The 26,145-nt window shown below is 46.4% G+C and overlaps 1 protein-coding gene across 2 annotated transcripts in view; it reads right to left on the reverse strand.

Annotated features, from left to right (window-relative positions):
- The window catches only part of PIK3R4 (phosphoinositide-3-kinase regulatory subunit 4), an 85,705-nt gene that overhangs the window by 11,038 nt on the left and 48,522 nt on the right, over window positions 1-26,145 (reverse strand). For both annotated transcript variants that reach the window (XM_077269016.1, XM_077269017.1), the window contains exons 8-14: window positions 24,875-25,020; window positions 24,486-24,689; window positions 21,856-22,057; window positions 20,161-20,345; window positions 11,886-12,102; window positions 5,383-5,548; window positions 4,310-4,474 (exon numbers count right to left, since the gene is read on the reverse strand). In XM_077269016.1, the coding sequence (XP_077125131.1) occupies window positions 4,310-4,474; window positions 5,383-5,548; window positions 11,886-12,102; window positions 20,161-20,345; window positions 21,856-22,057; window positions 24,486-24,689; window positions 24,875-25,020 (1,285 nt within the window). The remainder of the gene's footprint in view (window positions 1-4,309; window positions 4,475-5,382; window positions 5,549-11,885; window positions 12,103-20,160; window positions 20,346-21,855; window positions 22,058-24,485; window positions 24,690-24,874; window positions 25,021-26,145) is intronic.

Genomic DNA, 26,145 nt, shown 5'->3' on the forward strand with positions numbered 1-26,145 from the left:
TGACCCTCGGTAGCAGGGGAAGAGGAGGAAAAATGTACGGGAGGCGGAATTGGCGCCAAGGCAAGACCAGGGCGTCTACTCCGAGGGCCCGTGGGTCGAGGGACCGAGCAAAGAACTGAGGAACCTTGTTGTTCATCCTGGAAGCCATGAGATCCACATCCGGGGTCCCCCAGCGATGGCAAATCTGCTGGAAGACCTCCGGGTGAAGGGACCACTCTCCGGAGGCGAGGCCCTGGCGGCTGAGAAAGTCCGCCGCCCAATTCTCCACACCTGGAATGTGGATCGCCGAGATGGGCGAATGGTTTGACTCCGCCCAATGAAGGATGTGAGACACCTCGAGCATGGCCGTCCTGCTGCGGGTTCCGCCCTGACGGTTGATGTACGCCACGGCCGTGGCGTTGTCGGACTGGATTCTGACTGGGTGACCTGCCAGAAGGCGGTGAAACTGGAACAATGCTAGCCTGATAGCTCGAATCTCGAGGATATTGATGGCAAGGCGAGACTCTTGAGTGGACCACCGCCCCTGGGCTGTGTGATGGTTGAAGACCGCTCCCCAGCCTATGAGACTGGCATCGGTGGTCACCACCAGCCACCGTACTGAGAGAAAGGACCTTCCCTGGGTTAGGGAGGACTCCAGCGTACACCACCTGAGGGTCTTCCTGACCCGTGGGGACAGGATGAATCGGCGGTCGAGGGAGGACGGGTTGCCGTCCCAAGCCGACAGTAGCGCATGCTGCAGGGGACAAAGGTGAAACTGCGCAAATGGGACCGCTTCCATGGCAGCTACCATCTGCCCGAGAACTCGCATGCTGGCACGAATGGAGTGGGAGACTGGACGGGAAAGACTCTGAGCTCCCTGCTGCAAGGCCAAAGCCTTGTCTTGAGGGAGTATGACCAGACCGCGGGAAGTGTCCAGTATCATCCCCAGGAAAGAGATCTGTTGAGCCGGAATTGGAGAAGATTTTTCGAAGTTTATCTTCCATCCCAGGCGAGTAAGAGTATCCACCGTGAGAACGACGGACTCTTCGCACGCTGGGTAGGAAGGACCCTTTATCAGTAGGTCGTCCAGGTACGGAATTACCACCACTCCCCTGGAATGAAGAATGGCCATGGCAGCCGCCATGACCTTCGTGAAGACTCTGGGAGCGGTGGCGAGACCGAAGGGCAAGGCCACAAATTTGAAGTGTTCCCCGCGAAAAGCGAAGCGGAGGAACTGCTGATGCGGAGGGAAGATTGGTATGTGCAGGTAGGCATCCTTGATGTCTATGGATGCCAGGAATTCTCCTTTTTCCCATAGACGCAACCACAGAACGGAGGGACTCCATCCTGAAGTGTCGGATTTTTACGAATCTGTTTAGTAGCTTCAGGTCTAGTATCGGACGTAGTGATCCGTCCTTCTTTGGGACCACGAATAGATTCGAATAGAAACCCTTGAATCTTTGTTCTAGGGGGACTGGAATGATGACTCCTTCCCTTTGTAGTGCCCGTATTGCCTGGAGAAACGCAGTGGTCTTTGACCTTTGAGGGCAAGACTGGAAGAAGCGCGTGGGGGGGGGAGGAAAATTCTATTTTGTATCCGGTGGACACCAGTTCTCTGACCCACTCGTCGGAAACGACTGAGAGCCAGGCTTGGCGGAACAAGAGCAGGCGTCCGCCTACTTTGTTGGTGCCCACCGGATGTTGCAAGGAGTCATTGGGCGGAGGATCCATGGGATGTGGATCCCTTAGAACCGGGTGGTTTAGGCCTGGGTCTCCAGTTACGATTAGGTCTGTAAGAGACCTGGGTGCCTCGGCCACCGCGCGAACCTCGTCCTGATGCGGAGGTAGAGGATGTAGAAGACCAGTTGGCATTGGGCCGAAAAGGCCGAAATGGAGGTTGCTGCTGGTACCGAAAGGGCCGGGTAGGTTTTTGCTGGGGGAGAAATGTACTTTTCCCTCCGGTAGCATCCGAGATCATTTGGTCCAATTTTTCTCCAAATAACCGACCAGCCTGGTAAGGCAGGGCTGTTAGAGAACGCTTGGAAGCCGAATCTGCTCGCCAATCCCTGAGCCACAGGGCTCTCCTGATGGAGATTGCATTGGCGGCTGCCTGTGCAGCGCAATTGGCTGCGTCCATAGAGGCGTTGACTATGAAGTCTCCGGCCTGTGCTATCTGGTTAACCAGGATGCTGGCTTCTGGAGGTAAGTCACTGGCTTGGATGGTAGAGGAAAGAGTCTCGGTCCAGGAGACCATAGCCTTCGCCACCCAAGAGGCGGCGAAGGATGGAAAGAGAGACGCTCCTGTGGCCTCGAAGGCGGAACGAGCCAGATAATCAATCTGGCGATCGGAGGGGTTCTTAACGGAGGAACCGTCCGAAAGAGACAGGATGGTCTTGGACGCGAGGTGTGACACAGCAGGGTCCACTGAGGGAGACTGCAGCCAGTCCTTGATTAATTCCCAAGAAAAAGGGTATTTTGCCTCAATGGACTTTTGTCCCATGAAACGTTTATCTGGGCGATCCCTATGTTTTTGTACAATCTCCTTAAAGTGAGGGTGAGTGACAAAAACCTTTTGAACACGTTTAGTCCTTTTGAAAGACACCACGTGTTCGGGTTCCGATACGGAGTCCTCAGTCACCTTCAGGGTCTGGTTGACCGCCTCGATGACAGAGTCGAGAGACTCTTGGGAGGAGGGGGGAGTCCTGAACGTAGGAAATGACGGACTCATATTCAGAGTTATCAGAGGTTGGGGAAGGGGACCGGGAAGCAGAGCTTGCAGGCACTGAAGGGCCCGCTAGCTCATGGTCAGGGGATGAAACGTGAACACGTTTTCTAGAGCCCCGGGTGGAAAGTGACCGGGTACGCCCCCTGCTGGTAGACGGATCCATACCGTCGTCTGAATCCTCCGCGGTCCGACCTGGAGAGGGGCCCCGGAGGGAGTCATTTGCCCTGGCTAGGGAAGCCACAGATCGTGACAGAGAGGCTGCCCACTCAGGGGGACTAGGCTCTACAGGGTCGACGGCTGCGGCATCGGCGACAGTAGCGGCGGCGGCAAGAGGCGGCTGCACAGAGGGCGAGGCACAATCCGCACACAGTGGGCTACTGTAGGCACGGGGCAGGGCCGTATTGCAAGTGGCACATACAGTGAAAAACACTGTGTGCTTCTTGTTACCCTTTTTAGTCTCCTTGGATTGTGACATAGTGCCTTTGGAGACAGAGCGGGCAGTATACGCCGGGAAGGGGTTAAGCCTTCTTGAAGCAGCTTACCCACGGTCCAGACTGTGTCCCCAGGGAGAGATATGGCGGTCCTGGAGCGCTGTAGAAGCGTGGGCTCCGTGCAGAGATGTGGAAATATGGCCCCCGAGATTTGGAGGGCGCTTCTCGTCCCAGGCGAGAAGCGCCGGTGTAGGGGGCGGAGCTACGGCCGTGGGAGGGATTTTTCCCACTGCGGCCTACTCTGGCTGAAGAAGCCGGGGACTAAATTTGGGGCCTGACGGCGATGTGCGGCCGCGGCGGAGCTTTCTGAACCTCCGCCCAGCACAGCCGACCCCCGGTCGGCGGCGCCTCTCCCCAGGGACCCGGACCGCATAACTGCCGCACACGGGGGAGCAGGGGGGAATGTACTTACAGCCGCGGTGCTCCCCGGTTCTCACATCTGCAGTCTGTGAGGGTGTGAACTCAATCCATGCACCCTGGATGGGGATGGAGAGGCCCCTGAAGCATCCTCGTCTGATCAGAGGGGTTTGTGCGGCACATCTTCCCCTCCGGCTGCATTTTCTCCAGAGCACAATGCTCTATTGCAGGTGGGGGGGGGGGGGGGGGGGGCGGGTTAAATCGGGACCGTATAGGAACCGTTGCCCCGGCGCAAGCTTTTCGTGCGCCATACGTCGCAGGAGAGGGACGGGGAGGTATACTCGCCTGTTGCTGGTTCGGGGGAGAGCGGGTCCCATAAAAAAGGATCCGTCGCCCCCTTCACTCCGTTGAATAAAAAATAAAAATTTACAGAAAAATAAAAATAAAAATTAAAATAAGAAAGTTGGGGTCCCAAGTGCCTCCTACAGACACTAAGCAAGAACTGGTTGAAATTGTATCCAGTGAAGGGGTGTATACTGCAGAGGAGGAGTTAATCTTTCTGTCTACTTAGTGTCCTCCTAGTGGCAGCAGCATAACACCCATGGTCCTGTGTCCCCCAATGAGGCGTAGGAGAAAAAAAATTATATATACAATGTGTTTTTTTTTTTAAATTTCCATTTATCACAAGACACAGATTTAACTCTGCTCACTTTCTAAAGATGGCTTCCCTATAAAACAGATTATCGATATTACATACCTGCTTTGTATTGTGTGCACTTTGGGTGATTTAGGTGGTTTAGAAGCTTCAATGGCAAGAAGTTGTATGTGGCCATTGTCTGAGGCCACAGCTACGTACTGTGATCCTTGGCAAAATGTCACAGTTTTAATATTTCCACCAATGCGAGAATAAGTCACTATGGATCTAGATAAATTAAGAATGCAATTCTGAGTCAGTTACATAATCAAAAGACATACAAACATATGTTTACATGTCAAATAGTGATCAGTGGGAACGAATAAGCAGCAATCCGTTAATCATCCACCCGTTTGTTTTTTCCACTTTCATTTGCAACTGATCCATATTTTTTTTTGCTCACTGGATCCAGCCTAAACCAGCAAACTGGAAGAAAGAATGAATGGCCGATGAATGGGGTAGTTTGTTATACACTTGAAGTGTTTAAAAAAAAAAAAAAAAAGGGAAATTAAATAATGATGTAAAGTGGTTTTCCCACTCAACTATCCACAGAATAGATGAGAAGTTAATGATCGCTGGGGAACTGATCATTAGTGCCCCTTTCTGACCCCAAAAACAGAGATCCCAAAGTCTGAATTGAGTGGCGGCGGTGCACAGACTCGAAAACACACCCTGCTCTATTTATTTCTATGGAGTTGGTGGCTTGGCTATCCTTTGTCGTACACAAAAATGATTTTTGTGAAAAAGTAGTAAAACACTACAGCACACATATTTAGTATTGCCATAATTGTACTGGCCCATAGAATGTAAAGATAGCATGCCGTTTATGTTTCACAAAAAAAAAAACCAAGAACAGGATCACTTTGTTATATATAATTCTTTCCAGGAACAAAACAAAACAAAAAAAAAAAAAAAAAAAAAAAGAGGTCACTGTAGAAAACTCATCTCACAAGAAACTAGTTCCTACCAAGCAATGCGTATGGAATGATAAAGTATGGCTCTCTGAATGTGGCAATGTGAAGAAGAACTTCTCTGGCACCTTGCAACCAAAATAAGGCTCAGTCAAGGAAAGCTTAATTCGTATCAACATAAGAAAGGAAGTTATAAACCAACTCTCATCTGGACATTTGTTATACCTTGTTGTACTGGTTTTTCCTTCCATTTTTGCACTATTCCAGATTTTCACTGTTCCGTCATCTGCGCAAGTAGCAAAAACTGAATGTTCATCAGAGACACGAATTCTGTTTATGGGGCCACAATGTTCATGTAAGTGTGCCACCAGCAAGCCTTTTGGGTGCCATCCTAAAGAATTAAAAAAAAAACAAAAAAAAAACCTGTGTAAAAGAACTGGAATATTTAGAAGTGTCCAAATATTAGACAAAGCTGTGCATTTGTTGAAATGGCAGAACTACAGTATCATTTATCTGAAGCCCGTCAAAACAGTCATGTGAGGTTTCAGTAACAATCCTTGCCAAAATGTTAAATAACTATACTTTCAAGTAAATTTTCAGAATAACACTATTTTTGGCCACTAATTAACTTGTATCCTCCATTGTTCACCATTTTTTTCCCTCTGCAACTTGTGAGAAGAGACTAGCTATGATATCTCCCATACACCGCAGAACACACCGCTGTATTCCTGCTCTTTTGCTTTAGGTTGCACACAGAAGCACAGAGGAAATTACATCAGTACTGAGCAGTGTAGCTATGAATCCAACTGTCGTAAGCCAATATACATGCTAGAAAGTGGCTTGTTTTTCTGCTCCTTCTGGCCTCCCCATAGACCATAATGTGCCGCATGGCGCCTGAGCCGAGAGCCCCTCCCCCCCCTTCCCCGGGAGGAAGTGGCTCACCGAGGAGCCAGTCCGCTCGACTGGTCTCTGGGCAGAGGGACTCCCACCCAGGAAGTATCTGCCCTGGGCTACCGCCGAGGGGGGAAGGATATTGGACCAGCCGCACGATCCCCCTAAGCCCTCCGGTCCAGTAAGCTTCTTGACTCTCGTGTGTCCCTCCATGCAGGGACAGGAAAAACACTAAGGGAAAGGGTGCAGAGTGGGACCTTTTAACCTCTCGTGTTGTTTTTCCTGTCCCTGCAAGGATGAGGAGGACGTCCTCCAGTGTGCTGTCAGGGGAACGTCCTGGAAAGTGGCTTGTTTCTCTGCTCCTTCTGGCCTCCCTATAGACCATAATGTGCCGTGTAACCGGACACCAACAGTTGATCATGTCTTGAGCAGGGCAGATTTGATGTGTTTATCTTCCAGGAGGCAGGGAAAAACATGGCTCATTAGTGGAGAAATAAGCATATTGCTCAGATACATCAAAGTTTTAGGCCATGTTGACACATTTTTTTTATGCAAATTTAAAGCAGCATTTTACAGTACCAGCAAAATCTATTAGATTTCAGAAATCCCATGCTCACATATTGTTTTTTTTTTTTTTCCTGACCGATTTGGAAAACGGCTGCGTTTGTTTTTTTGTTTATTTAACCCCTTTATGACCCAGCCTATTTTGACCTTAATGACCTGGCCGTTTTTTGCAATTCTGACCAGTGTCCCTTTATGAGGTAATAATCTCAGAACCGCTAGGATCCGTTGAAGCATTCCTGAGTTGTTTTTTCGTGAGATATTGGGCTTCATGTTAGTGGTAAATTTAGGTCGATAATTTTTGCATTTATTAGTGAAAAAAATGGAAATTTAGCGAAAAATTTGAAAATTTCGCAATTTTCAAATTTTGAATTTTTATTCTGTTAAATGAGAGAGTTATGTGACACAATAGTTAAAGGGAACCTGTCACCACGTTTTTGGAAGATGGGATAAAAATAGCGTTAAATAGGGGCAGAGGTGGGCGTTACATTAGTGTGTTTGTTATGCGTTTATTACCCACCTAAGTTGCCGAAATACCTTTGCAAAGTCTCCGTTTTCGCCTGTCAATCAGGCTGGTCTGGTCAAAAGGGCGTTGTCTTCCCCCAGATTTTGCGTAGTTTTCCGTTGGTGGCGTAGTGGTGTGCGCATGCCCAAGGTCCCGAATCCTCTGCCAGGGGATTTAAAAGAGCGCGCTGTTCGTTTTCATTGGTGATCGGTGGGCGCGGCCATCTTCCTTTGGCCGCGCGTGCGCAGAAGCGGCGCTCTGCTGGCCGCGGCTTCAGGAAGATGGCCGCCGCGATATCCATCTGCGCACGCGCGGCATCCCGCGGCCATTTTCCTGAAGCCGCGGCCAGCAGAGCGCCGCTTCTGCGCACGCGGCCAAAGGAAGATGGCCGCGCCCACCGATCACCAATGAAAACGAACAGCGCGCTCTTTTAAATCCCCTGGCAGAGGATTCGGGACCTTGGGCATGCGCACACCACTACGCCACCAACGGAAAACTACGCAAAATCTGGGGGAAGACAAGACGCCCTTTTGACCAGACCAGCCTGATTGACAGGCAAAAACGGAGACTTTGCAAAGGTATTTCGGCAACTTAGGTGGGTAATAAACGCATAACAAACACACTAATGTAATGCCCACCTCTGCCCCTATTTAACGCTATTTTTATCCCATCTTCCAAAAACGTGGTGACAGGTTCCCTTTAATAAATAACATTTCCCACATGTCTACTTTACATCAGCACAATTTTGGAAACAACATTTTTTTTGGCTAGGAAGTTATAAGGGTTAAAATTTGACCAGCGATTTCTCGTTTTTACAACACCATTTTTTTTAGGGACCACCTCACATTTGAAGTCAGTTTGAAGGGTCTATATGGCTGAAAAAAACCCAAAAGTGACACCATTCTAAAAACTGCACCCCTCAAGGTGCTCAAAACCACATTCAAAAAGTTTAACAACCCTTCAGGTGCTTCACAGCAGCAGAAGCAACATGGAAGGAAAAAATGAACATTTAACTTTTTAGTCACAAAAATTATCTTTTAGCAACATTTTTTTATTTTCCCAAGAGTAAAAAGAGAAACTGGACCCCAAAAGTTATTGTACAATTTGTCCCGAGTACGCCGATACCCCATATGTGGGGGGGAACCACTGTTTGGGCGCACAACAGGGCTCGGAAGGGAAGGAGCGCCATTTGACTTTTTCAATGAAAAATAGAATCTTTAGCCGACACCATGTCGCGTTTGAAGAGCCCCCTGTGTGCCTAAACATTGGAGCTCCCCCACAAGTGACCTCATTTTGGAAACTAGACCCCCCCAAGGAGCTTATCTAGATGCATAGTGGCATAGTGAGCACTTTGAACCCCCAGGTTCTTCACAAATTGATCCGTAAAAATGAGAAAAGTACTTTTTTTTTTTTCCACAAAAAATTTCTTTTAGCCTCAATTTGTTCATTTCCACATGGGCAACATGATAAAATGGATCCTAAAATTTATTGGGCAATTTCTCCTGAGTACACCGATACCTCACATGTGGGGGTAAACCACTGTTTGGGCACGCGGCAGGGCTCGGAAGGGAAGGAGCGCCATTTGACTTTTTGAATGAAAAATTAGCTTCAATCGTTAGCGGACACCATGTCGTGTTTGGAGAGCCCCTGCGTGCCTAAACATTGGAGCTCCCCCACATGTCACCCCATTTTGGAAACAAGACCTCCCCCATGGAACTAATCTAGATGTGCGGTGACCACTTTAAACCCCCCCAAGTGCTTCACAGAAGTTTATAACGCAGAGCCGTGAAAATAAAAAATCATTTTTCTTTCCTCAAAAATTAATGTTTCAGCAAGCATTTTTTTATTTTCACAAGGGTAACAGGAGAAATTAGACCCCAATAGTTGCTGCCCAGTTTGTCCTGAGTATGCTGGTACCCCACATGTGGGGGTAAACCACTGTTTGGGCACACGTCGGGGCTCAGAAGGGAAGTAGTGACATTTTGAAATGCAGACTTTGATGGAATGGTCTGTGGGCGTCACGTTGCGTTTGCAGAGCCCCTGATGTGCCTAAACAGTAGAAACCCCCCACAAGTGACCCCATTTTGGAAACTAGACCTCCCAAGGAACTTATCCAGATGTGTGGTGAGCACTTTGAACCCCCAAGTGCTTCACAGAAGTTTATAACGCAGAGCCATGAAAATAAAAACTCATTTTTCTTTCCTCAAAAATTATATGTTTTAGCAAGCAATTTTTTTATTTTTGCAAGGGTAACAGGAGAAATTGGACCCCAATAGTTGTTGCCCAGTTTGTCCTGAGTATGCTGGTACCCCATATGTGGTGGTAAACCACTGTTTGGGTGCACGTCAGGGCTCGGAAGGGAGGGAGCACCATTTGACTTTTTGAACGCAAGATTGGCTGGAATCAATGGTGGCGCCATGTTACGTTTGGAGACCCCTGATGTGCCTAAACAGTGGAAACCCCTCAATTCTAACTCCAACACTAACCCCAACACACCCCTTACCACAAACCTAACCCCGACACAACCCTAACCCCAACCCTAACCACAACCCTAACCCCAACACACACCTAACCCTAACCCTAACCACAAGCCTAATCTTAACCCTATTTCCAACCCTAGCCCTAATTCCAACCCTTGGAAGATAGCCGTAGGCACTACTATAAATTGTGGTGCACAAGTAGATGCCCAAACCGTACTTATGTTGTGGATAAACTTGGCACACACGTGGTCAAATGAAGGTGAGATTTAATTGAAAGAGAGTACATACAATATTGACGTTTCGGTCTCAGATTAGACCTTCATCAATGTACCTCTCAGAGTATTTCACAGATTGTCGTTCTAATAGGAGATTAATCCCTCTGCTTGTGGCTGGTACAGCTATAAATAGCAGGCTGCACTTGGTGCCAGTGCTGTGCTATACGGACGCGGCATCCACCGCTCGTCCTGCGTCCTGTGTCACTTTCAGCGGGTTTTTTTCTCCCATACAAAACCATGGGTAAGTGCAAAAACGCAGGTGTCAGGTTTTGCTGTGTTTTTAGTGGGGAAAAAAAAAAGCAGGTACAGCACTATGTGAAACGCATTTATTTTTCTAATTATCCCAAGTTTAAACAGTAATGTATTTGTGTTTATGGCAGTTGGGATTAGTACAGTTTCATTAAATTATTGATGTGTACAAAAGTAAACATTGGCCGACCAAGGTGTGAAATTCAACAATGCCTGTCGCTGACTGAGGTGTGAAAGTAAACAGTGTCCTACAAACAATGCTCTGTCCATGTCAAAGATAAATTATTCCTGATCAATTCACATCCCCCACTATTACATTTGTAATTGTGTATATTTTCATGAACTCATGTTAACTTGGTGCAGAATAGTCACTATTTTTGCAGACAAAAGTCTTTTTCCACTAAATAATTTAATCAAAATTGCCTTTTTTTCAAAAAAATGGCTTTATGGTTTCACATGTGTCTTGCATTGATGATTTGTGTTCATGCTTCTGTTGTGGAAGGGAAGCAAAGCTGAACTTTGGGATCCTGAAAAACGCAGCAAAACCATGCAAGCAGTACCATGCACTTTTTGTAAGCAGCTTCTTTACTGCCAAGAAATCAGGTTTTGCCTGCATAAAAAAAAAGCTGAAAAAAATGCAAGGTGTAAACATAGCCTTATAGTGACCTGTAGTATTGCTTTATGCAAGTTTGGTAAAAAATATAGTGTCCACTTATGTTTGATTGCTCTTTGAAGTTTGTTGCTTAAGATAACTGTGGTCACCAGTTAGCAGTCCACACCCATGAACTTACTAGCATCGAGGATAACAAGCAGGACAATTGGAGCGAGAAGGAACAATTCCAGTCTTAATGGCCATTTTAGACCTGGAGTAAATTCATGAGTAATTCCAATTTTCCAACTACAAAATTTTAGATGCACAGTTTGTTAACTTGCTAATTTATGTTGCAGATTTTCAGAACAGATTTCACCCTTTGTAATCTAGATTGTAATTAGTGGCAAATTTCACCAAAATCTGTATGGACAACATGAAGATATAAATCCCTGCATTGCAAAGGGGATGGCGGTAGTGGTGAAAATAGCAAAGCAGAAATGTACTTGCTACTTGGGATTTTTTTTTTGCGGCAGCATGTGGTCGAAGTTTGGTGAAATCGCATCGAGTTTGCAGATAATACACTGAGGACTTTCAGCTCACCAATCTGAACAGAAGATCAGCAGCGAATCCACTCTGTGAGAACATACACTCAAAGGGGTTGTCAATTACAGGTAATCCTACCCACAGTTTGAGAGTTTAACATGGTGATGTATTTTAAGAGTTTACTCAGACTTCAAGATATGTTGGGTTTCTATCTGGAAGTACCAGAATTGTACATTAGATTTTATGAAATGTCATGCTTGCATAGCAGTGAAAATTGATCGGTCCTGTGGATTTTTACCAAAGCTTTCACCTTTGACGAGACAGAAGATCAAATCTCCAGAATTTCAAATAATGTGATATGCAACAAAATACAGTTCAGAAAGGAATGGAAGCAAAAAAAAAAAAAAAAAAAAAAAAAAAAAATGATAAGAAAAAAATATTGGGACAAATTAGTACATGGATTTAAAAAAAAAAAAAAAAAAAAAAGTAAAAAAAACTAAGTGCATAGCACAAGTATGGCCACTTGAGTAGTACACACCATTGTATGCCTATTGTTACTGACACTTTAGTCAGTTCTTAGAATGTTGCTGCTTTAATACAGTACGATTCTCTATTATAGATATTGTATGTACCTGTTGGCGGTGGCTTACTCTCCCATTCGGCATTCTCCATCATGTACTTTACCAACCTCTCGGCATTGCACTGCTCTCGCTTCTGTTGTATGAGCTGCTGAAGTTCACTTTTACATGTAGTCATGCGGATCTGTAGAGTTGCAGGCTGAGCTGCGCTGTTGTTGGTGTGTATTGGCACTGTGGGTTTCTTGGATTGGTTTCCTACTGCCTCAGATGCCTATGATAGATGAAATCACATCAGTTTAAGGTTTTATGTAAAATTTAAGTTCAACGTGGAATGATTTTAACTTTGTACGTATAATCTATTAATGATAGTACGTAAAAAAAATTCCCAACCCACATTGTAGTAATACACAAAGGGGAGGAGTTGTACAGAGTTGTCCACTACAGAAAAAAGGAGATTTTTGTGTACTCACAGTAAAATCCTTTTCTCCGAACCAATCATTGGGGGACACAGGACCATGGGTGTTATGCTGCTGCCACTAGGAGGACACTAAGTAAACACAGAAAGAATAGCTTCTCCCCTGCAATATACACCCTCCTGCTGGCTCTCAGTGAACCAGTTCGGTAACCAAGCAGTAGGAGCTTAATATTTAACAAGGATGAACTATGCCAAAACCAAGTTAACTAAAAAAAACAAAAGCCAATAGGCTAACAGGGTGGGTGCTGTGTCCCCCAATGATTGGCTCGGAGAAAAGGATTTTACGGTGAGTACAAAAAAAAAAATCTCCTTTTCTCCTACTCCTCATTGGGCGGCACAGAACCATGGGACGTCCTAAAGCAGTCCCTGGGTGGGAAACAATTAACTGCAATTGCTGCTTGTACCCACAAGTTACAGATGCGGCACAGCCGCCTGCAAAATTCGTCTGCCGACGGTCGCATCTGCCGAGGCCTGAGAGTGAATATGATAATGTTTTGTAAAGGTATGCAGGCTGGACCAAGTCGCAGCCTTACAAACTTGTGCTGCCGAAGCTTGGTGCCGGATGGCCCAAGACGCACCCACTGACCGAGTGGATTGAGCCTTAATCCCTGCTGGGACAGGGAAACCTCTGACTCGGTAGGACTCTTGAATAGCCGAACGGATCCATTTGGCTATTGTCGCCTTGGAAGCGGGAAACCCTTTCCTCGGTCCTTCCGGGAGCACGCATAGGGCATCTGACCTGTGGAAAAACGCTGTCCGCAAGATGTATCTCCTAAGAGCTCTCACTAAATCCAGTGTGTGAAGGGCCTTCTCGATGCGATGGACTGGTGCCGGACAGAGTGACGGTAAGACAATCTCCTCATTGAGATGAAAAGAGGATACAACTTTCGGTAGAAAAGACGGGGATGTCCTCAAAACCACCTTATCCTGATGAAAATTCAGGAACGGAACTGGAGAAGACAGAGCCGCTAGCTCGGAGACTCGTCTAATAGAGGTGACCACAACTAGAAAACCAACTTTCCATGAAAGAAGAGACAGGGAAACCTCCTGTAGAGGTTCGAAAGGAGCCTGTTGCAAAACTCCAAGGACCAGATTAAGATCCCATGGTTCCAACGGCATCTTATAGGGGGCGCCCGATGGGAGACTGCCTGAATAAACGTCTTGACCTGTAATCTGTTGGCAATCCTGCGCTGGAAGAGAACAGACAGGGCTGAGATCTGCCCCTTGAGAGAACTAAGGGTGAGACCCAAGTCCAAACCCGTTTGTAAGAACTCGAGAATGGAAGGGATGGAAAAGTGTAGAGGAGAACGTCCTCGGTCGCTACACCATGAAAAGAAAGTCTTCCAAGTGCGATGATAGATATGCATAGACGTAGGCTTTCTAGCGCCGATCATGGTAGCTATGACTTCTGGAGAGAAACCTGCCTGGGTTAGGACCTTAGGATTCCTTGGGGGTGGGACCAGCGGCCCTTAGCAGTGTGATGAAGGAACACCGCTCCCCAGCCTAGAAGACTGGCGTCTGGCGTCACAACCAGCCAGTGTACTGGAAGAAAAGACTTCCCTTGATTCAGGGAGGATTTCAATGTCCACCATCTGAGGGACTGTCTGACTCGCTGGGGAAGGAGGAACCGACGGTCTAGGGAGAACTGGTTCCTGTCCCAAACAGCCAGGACGGCATGCTGTAGGGGACGGAGGTGTAGTTGGGCAAATGGAACCGGCTCCATAGCTGCTACCATCCTGCCGAGGACTCTCATACTGAAGCGCAGAGAGAGAGAGCGAGGCTGAGAGAGCTTCTGAGCTTCTCGCTGTAAGACAGATCTTTTCCGGGGGAAGAAGAACCAACCCCCGGGACGAGTCGAGTATCATTCCTAGAAAGGAAATTCGCTGAGCCGGTACTGGGGAAGATTTTTTGAAGTTTACCTTCCAACCCAGGCGAGAAAGGGTATGCATTGTGATGGCCACGGCTTCCTTGCAGGAGCGGAAAGAGGGGCCTTTGATGAGGATATCGTCTAAATACGGGAGCACCACCACTCCCCGGGTGTGGAGTATGGCCACGGTAGCCGCCATGACCTTCGTGAATACCCTGGGAGTGGTGGCGAGGCCGAAGGGCAGAGCAACAAATTGGAAGTGATCTTCCTGAACTGCGAAGCGAAGAAACCTTTGGTGAGAATAGGCATGTGGAGGTATGCGTCCTGGATGTCTATAGATGCCAGGAACTCGCCTTTTTCCATGGAGGCAATGACAGAACGAAGCGATTCCATCCGGTACCGTTGCACCCTGACGAACTTGTTCAGCAGTTTTAGGTCCAGTATGGGCCGTACTGTACCATCCTTCTTTGGAACAATGAAGAGGTTTGAATAAAAACCTTGAAACCTTTCGCTTTGAGGGACCGGAATAATAAATCCGTCTTTTCTCAGAGAGCTTATAGCTTTGAAGAACTCTGATGCTTTTGCCCCGGGAGGAGAAGACAGGAAAAAACGGTCTGGAGGAAGAGATAAGAGATCCATCATGTATCCGGAGGACACTAGATCGCGGACCCACTCGTCGTGAACGACAGAGAGCCACACGGCACTGAAGGAAAGCAGGCGTCTGCCTACTTTAAGGGTGTCCCCCGGATACCGCAGGGAGTCATTGTGTGGAAGGTCTGCTCGTTCTGGATCCCGGCTGCCTTGGCCTGCCTCTCCATGAAGGGGAAGGCTTAAAAGAGGCCTGTGAACCTCTGACTCCACGTTGTACCCCGCCGGAACCGGGAGATGTGGAAGTAGAGGAACAACTTGAGTTGTAATGGAAAAAAATAAATAAATAAAATAAATCGGGACCGAGCCTGTGGTTGCAGGTTCCGAAAGGGCCGAGAGGGTCTCTGTTGTGGAAGAAATTTACTCTTCCCTCCAGTGGCGTCAGAAATTAACTGGTCGAGCTTTTCGCCAAAAAGGCGACCGCTATGATATGGGAGAGAAGTCAATGACCTTTTGGAAGTAGAATCCGCACGCCAGTCCCTGAGCCATAAGGACCTCCAGATGGTGATGGCATTGGCTGCTGCTTGAGAAGCGCAGTCTGCGGCATCCAGGGACACGGTCACTACAAAATCTCCAGCTCTGACTATCTCGGGGGGGGGGGGGGGGGAAGATTGGTATCCAGTACTGCTGAAGACAAGACCTCAGCCCAGTGGGTCATAGCCTTAGCAACCCAGGTGGCGGCAAAAGATGGAAAGAGTGCAGCCACTGAGGCTTCAAAAAGCTGAAAGCGCGATATTGTCGACCGGTTGGATTTTTAATAGAGGCACCCTCCGAGGAGGATAAAACAGATTTCGTAGCCAGGCGCGATACCGGAGGATCTACTGGGGAAGATTGTGACCAATCTTTTCTTAGATCCTGGGCAAAGGGATATTTGGACTCCATGGGCTTCTGCCCTGTGAATCGTTTATCTGGACGGATCCTGTGAGATTCAACAATTTGCTTAAACTCGGGATGAGTGGCAAACACTCTGAGCTCACTTGGTCCTCTTAAAGGACACGGCATGATCCGTTTTAGATAAGGATTCCTCCAAGTCTCAAAGCCTTATTCACTGACTCAATTAGAGAGTCGAGTCTCCTTATCGTGATGAAATTCCTGATCTAGGGACGTGTCAGAATCGTCCTCTGAAAACAGGTTCTCTACTAGCCCCAATGGAAGGGGAGTGAGAAATGGAGCTCTCAGAACCTGAAAACCGGTGATGGTCTGGGGATATGGCATGAGTCCTTTTCCTGGAAGAGTGAGAACTCCTTGGCAAGGTACGACCCCTGGAGTACGAGAGATTCTGACCATCGTCCGTATTAGTGCCCTGGTTAGAGGAAGGGTCTCGGAACGAGTCTAACGCTTTTGCCAGGGATGCCATACACCGGGAAAGGGAGGTAGCCCACTCTCAGGGGTCTAGGCTCACTGGGTTTAGTATCAGCAACAGGAGGTTCCTGAGCCGTCACCGATTCACAAGCTGTGCATAATGCAGTATTGTGACCCTGGGTAATGATACCTTACAAGAGGTACATGCAGCGAAAAATATAGTGTGGGTTTTCCCAGACTTTGTGAGGCTTTGGTTGAGACATAGTAAAGCCTGGAGGAAAGCGCTTACTAGCAGGGGAAGGGTTAAGCTATGTGTCTGCAGCTTACCCAGGTCCTGTGTCTTTGAGTCCCCAGGGCAGGTCCGCAGTGTAGGCAGAGAAAAACGCTAGTCCTGAGGGCTGTGATAGGAAACGCTGGAGCAGTGCTGCAGCATCAGGGCTGTGGGTGTCCCAAGATGGCCGCCGAGACCAGGAAGTGGGAGCTCCTCACAGGGAATGAGAAGCACCAGGAAAAGTGGGTGGGGGCTAACCGACGGTGGGCGTGGCCAAAACTCCGGCCTGTATTGAGGGAAATTTTTTTTTCTTTTCTTCTCCGCGGTCGCGGCCTGCAGCGCCGCGACCGCTCTTAGAAGCCAACATTAGCTGCACTCCTTCATGGGGTTGCCGCACCACGGACCACCCACGGACACAGGCTTAAGGTGCGGACCTCCCATACCCTGGGGACCAGGACCCCCCAGTGCCTCGGCCCCCGCAGTGTACTCACGGTAGATGCGGTGGGCCGGTGCTCAATCCACGTCGCCAAAGTCAGGGAGGGGGTGGAGAGCTTCTGCCGCCATGCGTCATCCGCTATATCAGTGGTGATGCAGAGGGGGGCTGCATGGACGCCATATATATCATGTCCGGCTATGCACCTGGCTCCAGGAGAGGTAGATGGAGGGCTACTCCATGTGGTCGCCTGCTATGGAGGGGGGAGATCGGAACGCGAAGGAACCGTCGCCCGTAAGGTGAGCTCAGGGCTGGCATCCAACGTGCAGGAAAGGACACGGGAGGGACGCTCCACGTACTTGCCTGTTGATGGTCCGGGGGAGATCGGAACCTAGAAAGGATCCGTCGCCCCTATTCGCTCCGTTAAGGAAAAATAGAATAAAAAGTAAAAAGCTAAAATAAAAATGGTGGGGTCTGAAAGCAGACCCAAGTGCCTCCTACAGACATTAAGCAAGAACTGGTTCACTGAGAGCCAGCAGGAGGGTGTATACTGCAGGGGAGGAGCTATTCTTTCTGTGTTTACTTAGTGTCCTCCTAGTGGCAGCAGCATAACACCCATGGTCCTGTGTCCCCCAATGAGGCGTAGGAGAAAACCCTCAGCGGCCTTAGGCTATGTGCACACGTAGGTTCGGGTCCCTGCGGGTTCTCCCACAGCGGATTTGATAAATCTGCAGGGCAAAACCCTGCAGATTTATCACGTTTTGTCTTGCGGTTTCCGCTGCAGGCTTTGGTTTTACTATTGATGCTGCATATGCAGCATCAATAGTAATGTTAAAAAATTAAAAAAAAAAAAAAAATGGTTATACTCACCCCCCTCTGACGTCCCGATCTCCTCGGCGCTGCACGCGGCGGTCCGTTTCCAAAGATGCTGTGCGAGAAGGACCTTCGTGACGTCACGGTCATGCGACCGCGGCGTCACCGCAGGTCCTGCTCGCACAGCAAACCTGAGACCGGACGGCCGCGTGCAGCGCTAAGAGGTGAGTATAGCATTATTTTTTATTTTTCTTTTTTTTTTACCACAAATATGGTTACCAGGGCCTGGAGGAGAGTTTCCTCTCCTCCACCCCGGGTAGCAACCGCACATTATACGCTTACTTCCCGCATCGTGGGCACAGCCCCATGCGGGAAGTAAGGGGATCAATGCATTTCTATGTGTGCAGAATCGCTGCGATTCTGCACAAAGAAGTGACATGCTGCGGGTTGTAAACCGCTGCGTTTCTGCGCGGTTTTTCCCGCAGCATGTGCACAGTGGTTTGCGGTTTCCATGTAAACGCTATGGAAACTGCTGCGGACCCGCAGGATCAAAATCGCCGCTGATCCGCGGTAAAACCCGCAAAGTGTGAACATGGCCTTAGGGTGCTGCATAAAAGTAAAATAAATTACTAACTTACTTCCCAGACTGGCTCTGCATTGGTCTATTGTATCCCAACGGTCTCCTAACAATGTCCAATTATTGGCTGCAGCGGTCACATTGTTTATGTCAGGAGACCGAATGATGATGCAGAGATCAGAATGGAGCAACGGAGTCAGTACAGGAGGCAAAAAGACCTTTTGTATTAATAAAAGGCTTGTCCAGTAGTCAACAAACCCTTTAACGCTCACTTGCATATAGTTGGTAGTGGTCGACATCAATCTAGACAGCATGGATGCCATGATCAATTGCAATCATGGCATCAAAAAGGAAAAGACCGAGGAGGAGAAGGAACGTGATCGGTCACTCCATTGGAAACACCACAATGTGTTCTTAAGTTTACAATGGGTTGCCAAGGCAACCTGTGGCCTAAAAAAAGATTATAGCTATACCTGTTGTATATTTGCCTAATTCAGGGACTAAGATTGCCATCCATCAATGACAGCCACAAGTACACTACACGAGTGTTGCAGTGGGTTTTAATGTAATAACTTACTAGGATTCATTCAATGAAGAACAAAAAAAAACAAAACAAAAAAAAAACCTATAAAGAAAAGAAATACCATAAATATTGACCACAAAAAACAAAGACTACCAAGCAACATGCATCACCCAAAAAAAGTATTCAATGAAAAAAATATTTTTATAAAAAATATTTGATTTTATTAAGAATTCATAATACATGATTATACACAAACCATTTAAAACACATAATATTAAAGGGAAATTGATGTAACAAAACCTTTATTAAAAATAAATATCATATAAGGCACTATAGATAAAGTGTGACAGGGGCACAGAATGTCAGAAGGACCAAATATCAGAGAAAGTCTCAATAGAATAATTATTATGAGGTTAAATAATGAACAGGATATCAATAACATCTCCAAAAAAGTGACCACCACGTGATAAAAATATATTATAATATATATATCACAATATATAATATTTAAAAAAAACACTAAGGTGACTATTGTAATCAAACACGTACACCCACAACCATGATTAGAATTCATGAAGTAAAATTAATATAAAAGATGAAATCAAATATAAATATAAAGTGAGGCAGTGCAATGAATAAAAAGTTGCTGAAGCAAGCATATTTAGATGGCCATGTGGCCAAAATAAAAGATGTCTAATGTAACGAAGCAGAAGCGAAACGCACGTTATAGTGGTGTGCAGGGGACAGGAGAGTGTCAGATTAATTGGTATGTGACCTTCAATATATTCCCCCTTGTATTTACTTTAGATATCTCTTATTTTGGCCACCTAAATATGTTTACTTCAGCAACTCCTTATTCATTGCACTGCCTCACTTTATATTTATGATTGATTTCATCTTTTTTTATTAATTTTACTTCATGAATTCTAATCATAGTTGTGGGTGTACGTGTTTCTTTACAATAGTCACCGTATAGTGTTTTTTTTAAAAAAAAAAAAAAAAGATATATAGAGATATATATATATATATATATTTCTTTTTTTTTGTGACACTATTTTTTTTTTTATCACCTGGTCACTTTTTTGGAGCCGTTATTGATATCATGTTCATTATTTATCCACATAATTATTCTACTGACTTTCTCTGATATTTGGTCGTCTGACATTCTGTGGCCCTGTCAGACTTTGTTATCTATACTGCCTTATATGATATTTAGGTTTTATTACATCAATTTCCCTTTAATATCATGTGTTTTAAATGGTTTGTGTACAATCATGTATTCTGAATTTTTAATTCTTAATAAAATAAAATATTTTTTATAAAAATATTTTTTCATTGAATACTTTTTTGGGGTGATTCATTCAATGAAGGCCTTTACAAACCACCTAAAACAGAAATGTCACCATGAGACCAGAAGTACCTGTGGTGAGGAGGACAGAGGGGGATTAGCGGCAGCAGAAGAGTCGGAGCGAGGCTTTGTTGCTTCCTGGTCCGTCGGAGGCAAAGTCTTTGGTGCCGTCTGTGTTATATTTGCTGGCTCCATTGCACCAAACATGCTCTTCCACTCCTCGTTCACATTAGAATCTTGCTTTATGTGCTTTCGTGCTACAGTTTAATGGGTAAAGGAAATTATTTCAATAAAAACCCAACAAAAAGAGCAGAGCTTACAAGGGGCGATCCGAAATGCACACTTATATAATCCTAAATGTCTCTTTAATAGTCTAATTGCAATGTACAAATATAAATGAAATTTATATGAATAAAAATGAAAGGAATGGTACGTCTCACCATAAATATGTTCTATTGGATTCACATTGCTAAGGTGCATATACACTGCACGATAACAGGAAACACATTAAAAAAAAAAAATTCCAATAATTGTTCAGTATAAACGGGCTGCGAGTCATGGTAGGAATGAGCCAAGTGATCTTTTGATTTTACTTAAAGATAATAATTCTCAGCTGCGCTTCGTGCTGTGCAGAGCCATACTGTGCTGACGAGAACAATGGCAATCTATGCACCCACAATGATCCATTATTACCTGTTCTGGGTGCACCATAGGCACGCTCTGCCTGTCTACACAGACTACTAAATGACCGACTAACCTGTTCCTGAAGAGCAGCTGCTAATGCCTTGTATCAGCTAGTTTCAATGCACCTATATTGTAATCACTGAACATGAATTACATCATATACATACCTGACATACATTAAAATAACCTTTTTGTCTAAATTAAGTAGACGAGTATCCAAGTCTTGTCATCTTTGAAGATTTTAAAGGAAATTTTTAAGCATGTTTTTGCTAATGTAACCTGAGACCCAGATTCCAGTGTCACAGTGTTTTATCAGCAGGAGATCACCACTAGAGGACTACTTATCTAATACCATGTAGTCTTCCTACTGTGTAACCATGCCCACACCACTGTGCATAGGCAGAAAGCTGCCAGTGTACACAGAAAAGCCAATCAGTGGTGTAGGCAGGGATATACAGAGCTCCACATTCAGAGAACTAATATATCTGCAGCAGAAAACCAGGGATTTTATAAAAAAAAATGACAGCAAGAAGCCTGGTAGGGAAAGAGACCCTTATTCCAGTGAGGTTACTTAAATTTTGCTGCTCTCAGATCAGGTTGCAAAAACTTAGCGAGATTCCCTTTAACAACTTATTCCAATAATCAGAGTATTTTTGTGATACACAGGCTTTATGTTCTGCTATGTTTGTGCATCTGCCGTTCCCCCTCCCCTTTATAATTTCTTGCTGTCATTTTTATATAGTAGATAGTTTTCAGTTGTTTCAGATGCGGCTTGTGCTAGCCATAGTTTTCTAGCTTTTTTGTCCTTATTAGTACTTATTGGGCATTGTAAGATGTGATATATTAGTACCAGCCATATGCAAAATAAATTGTCCTGAGAAACTAAGACCAGGAGCAGCTACTCAGTAGTGATCAGAACACTTCAGAAGCAAGCACCATTGCCGCATACTGAACTCTGTACAGGGCATTAAGAAAAGAAAATAAAGCAGAAAATAAAAGGTTAAATCACAAGAGAAGAAGCAATGCAATATGAAATGATGGTTGGAAGGGGGTCATATTTAGCTACTCGGTCTTAGAACTTACGCCGCTTATCTTCTGTGTCCAGCTTTGCTTTCACGAGATCAGATTGTCTTCCACATATGCCTAAAGCCTGTAGGTCAATTACTCCTTTTAATGAGCTCTCATGAATGTGACTCTGATCGGCTACATTTGCCTTGGCTTTGTTAGACTTTAACATAAAATCCTTAAGTGCCAAAAGCTTATCTTCCTCATCTTCTGTCATTCCCTAATTGAATAATAAGACAAATTATCTCTGACAAAAGGGTTGCATTCAGAGCATGTCGGTCATAATCCAAGGCTTATACCATCAGCTCCACCCATTGTTTCAGTCTTACACATATATTGCATAGCATTTTTATAGTATTAAGCGTGATTACAAAAATGTGTGCAGCAGGGCTGTCAAGGAGTCTGTAAGCAAAACATTTGACTCCTCAATTTCCCTGACTCCGACCCCCACAGCACTGGTCACTACTAAGCATGTACCGTACATAAAGTGAAGCACAGATTCATCTCCACAGCACTGGTCACTACTGAGCATGTACCGTATATACTCGAGTATAAGCCGACCCGAGTATAAGCCGACCCCCCTAATTTTGCCACAAAAAACTGGGAAAACTTATTGACTCGAGTATAAGCCTAGGGTGGAAAATGCAGCAGGTACCGGTGAATTTCAAAATTAAAAATAGATACTCCATACCGTTCATTATGGCCCCATAGATGCTCCACATAAAGCTGTGCCATATATACAATGCTCTGCACCGTTGCCCCATAGCTGTGCCATATATATAATGCTCTGCACCGTTGCCCCATAGCTGTGCCATATATATATAATGCTCTGCACCGTTGCCCCATAGCTGTGCCACATATATAGTGCTCTGCACCGTTGCCCCATAGCTGTGCCATTTAGTGCTCTGCACCGTTGCCCCATAGCTGTGCCATATAGTGCTCTGCACCGTTGCCCCATAGCTGTGCCATATAGTGCTCTGCACCGGTGCCCCATAGCTGTGCCATATAGTGCTCTGCACCGTTGCCCCATAGCTGTGCCATATAGTGCTCTGCACCATTGCCCCATAGCTGTGCCATATAGTGCTCTGCACCATTGCCCCATAGATGTGCCATATAGTGCTCTGCACCGTTGCCCCATAGCTGTGCCATATAGTGCTCTGCACCATTGCCCCATAGCTGTGCCATATAGTGCTCTGCACCATTGCCCCATAGCTGTGCCATATAGTGCTCTGCACCATTGCCCCATAGCTGTGCCATATAGTGCTCTGCACCATTGCCCCATAGCTGTGCCATATAGTGCTCTGCACCATTGCCCCATAGCTGTGCCATATAGTGCTCTGCACCGTTGCCCCATAGCTGTGCCATATAGTGCTCTGCACCCTTGCCCCATAGCTGTGCCATATAGTGCTCTGCACCGTTATTGCCCCATAGCTGTGCCATATAGTGCTCTGCACCATTGCCCCATAGCTCTGCCATATAGTGCTCTGCACCATTGTCCCATAGCTGTGCCATATAGTGCTCTGCACCATTATTGCCCCATAGCTGTGCCATACAGTGCTCTGCACCGTCCATTATTGCCCCATAGCTGTGCCATACAGTGCTCTGCACCATTATTGCCCCATAGATAGCTGTGCCATATAGTGCTCTGCACCGTCCATTATTGCCCCATAGCTGCTGCTGCAATAAAAAAAAAAAAAAAAAAAAAAAAAAAAAACATACTCCCCTGTCTTGCTTGCAGCTCCTCGGCGCCATCTTCCCGGCGTCTCTCCGCACTGACTGATCAGGCAGAGGGCGGCGCGCACACTATATGCGTCATCGCGCCCTCTGCCTGAACAGTCAGCGGAGAGATGCCGGGAAGATGGCGCGACGCCCGGCATGTGGAACGAGGACAGGTGACTATGTAATACTTACCTGCTCCCGGCGTCCCGCTCCTTCCCCCGGACAGCTGGTCTCCGGTGCCGCAGCCTCTTCCTCTATCAGCGGTCACCGGCACCGCTGATTAGAGAAATGAATAGGCGGCTCTGCCCCTATGGGAGGTGGAGCAGCCTATTCATTTCTCTAATGAGCGGTCCCACGTGACCGCTCAGGGGAAGAGGCTGCGGCACCGAAGACAGTGTGACAGGCAGGGGGAGCGTCAGGAACGCCGGAACTAGGTGAGTATATGACAGTGCTCACCCGCCGACCCCACCACCGATCATGACTCGAGTATAAGCCGAGAGGGGCACTTTCAGCCCAAAAATTTGGGCTGAAAATCTCGGCTTATACTCGAGTATATACGGTATATAAAGTGCAGCACAGATTCATCTCTGATAAAAGCCTAGATCCTTAGCTCAGGAACAGAACAGATTTTAAAATCTGTCAAGTTTCTCAACCCATAGAGGTTTTCTCCTAAAATACGAGTGGTTTTCTAAAACCAGTCCCCATGCATTGTACAGTATCGCATCATAGCTTTTGAGTTCAAAGAATCTAAAGCAAATAAATCATGGGTGAACATGGCTAACACACTCAATGGTCTTTTTTCAATCCCCCAATAAAGTCTAAAAAGTGGCTCCATCATCACCAACAGTAGAATAATAAAACTAAAATGTTAGTGATCAGAAAGCAGCATGTACCCACTCTGGATATTTGTGACCTAAATACTTCCATACCTGCGACAGCAGTTTCTTCAAGAGCTGGACAACAGCTGGATCCTCAGCCGGGGGGCAATCTGGAAGCGAACCATTTCGCTTTTTCTGGCGCATCTGTAAATGTCTGAAGAGGCTGGCAATGTCCTTTGATCGCAGAGCATAGTCAAATATTGATCGGTTTACAGGCTCCTTCAATACACTCAGAAGGACAAGTTCCTTGTCTAGCTGCAAAAGTGGGATAAAATGTTAAATATGCTTACAGGGCTGAAGGCCCCAATAGTGACAGTGTCGAATAAAGCAAATCAAACTGAACTATTATGAGTAAGTCATTGTAGAGAACAGACTAATGATATGCCCCATAAACTACCCCTACCACTGTAAATAGACCTCCTTTGATGCAGGGCACATACCTGAATAATGGGTTGAGTAATAAACGGTTGTAGATATGGCATTAACCTACAGTACACATCAGCAATGTTTAACTGCTGAGCAACTGTAGTAACGAACCCCACCGCTCCATAACGTATCCACAGGTTGGGGTGGCACAGAAAGGGTGCTGGGAAAAGAAAAAAAAAAAAAGTTCAATAACTTCACAGGATTGGGGTGTCCCAGTTCATATTGCAAATTAAATATATGGCGTTGCGGTGGGGGTAGTTGGCATCTACCGTCTGGCCCATTTCTGGCTTTTTTTCTTATGTCGAAAGGAAACCCAAATGAAGAGATCAGTGAGGACTGTGTAATAAAATGCATTGCAGGGTGTTTGATGAGGAATACTAAGGCTAGGTTCACATTGCGTTAATGGGTTAACGCTAACGGACTGCGTTGCACGGCGAAAATGTCGCAATTAACGCCGTGCACCGGGTCCGTTAGCGCACCCATTGACAGCAATGCGATTTTTGGATGTAGCACATTGCTAGCGCATGCCATTTTCGGCACGCGCTAGCGATGTGCCGTTCTTTTGTGACGGACCTCGGACGCTGCTTGCAGCGTCCAAGGTGCACCCGAGGTCCGTTCCTCGCTAGCGCAGATCGGGGATCTGCGCTAGCGGGGACGTCGAACACGGACCCTAGAGAAACATTGCGTTAGCGCAATCCGCTAGCGCTATGCGCTTAACGGGTTGCCCTAACGCAATGTGAACCTAGCCGAAGGGTACATGTCCACCTTCAGGATGGCCGGTGGTTTGGACGGAGCGGCAAACCCACTCCGCCCCCTTCTGTGACGATGATTCCAGATGTGTTCATTGCACAAATCTGGAATCATCGCACCCCACACATAGGGCCCTGTGTTTTACCTTGCGGCGGCGCAGCGTCGCCGCAAGGTAAACAGACACGCTGCGATCTTAAAAAGACGCGCCAAATATCCAGAATCGCAGGGCCGCCGGGTGCGTGTTACCATGCATAGTGGAGACGGGATTTGATAAAATCCCCTCCACTATGCTGTAACATCTGGACGCTGCGTGTTTGTGCTGCGGCTCTGCGCAGCGTCACACAGCGTTTCCTGAACGTGGAAACATACCCTAAGTCTATTTTTTCATACCAGTCTGAGCCCTCAAAACTCCGCAAAGGTAAAATGAAGCATCACTCTGTGGCTCACTGACTTTAATGGATTCTTCCATTAAATTTGGATATTTTGCTGTGGCTCTTTATTCTCGCCAATTTACATTAGATTACCAAATATTACC

Source organism: Ranitomeya variabilis, chromosome 6 (genome assembly GCF_051348905.1).
Source record: "Ranitomeya variabilis isolate aRanVar5 chromosome 6, aRanVar5.hap1, whole genome shotgun sequence".
Classification (NCBI taxonomy): domain Eukaryota; kingdom Metazoa; phylum Chordata; class Amphibia; order Anura; family Dendrobatidae; genus Ranitomeya; species Ranitomeya variabilis.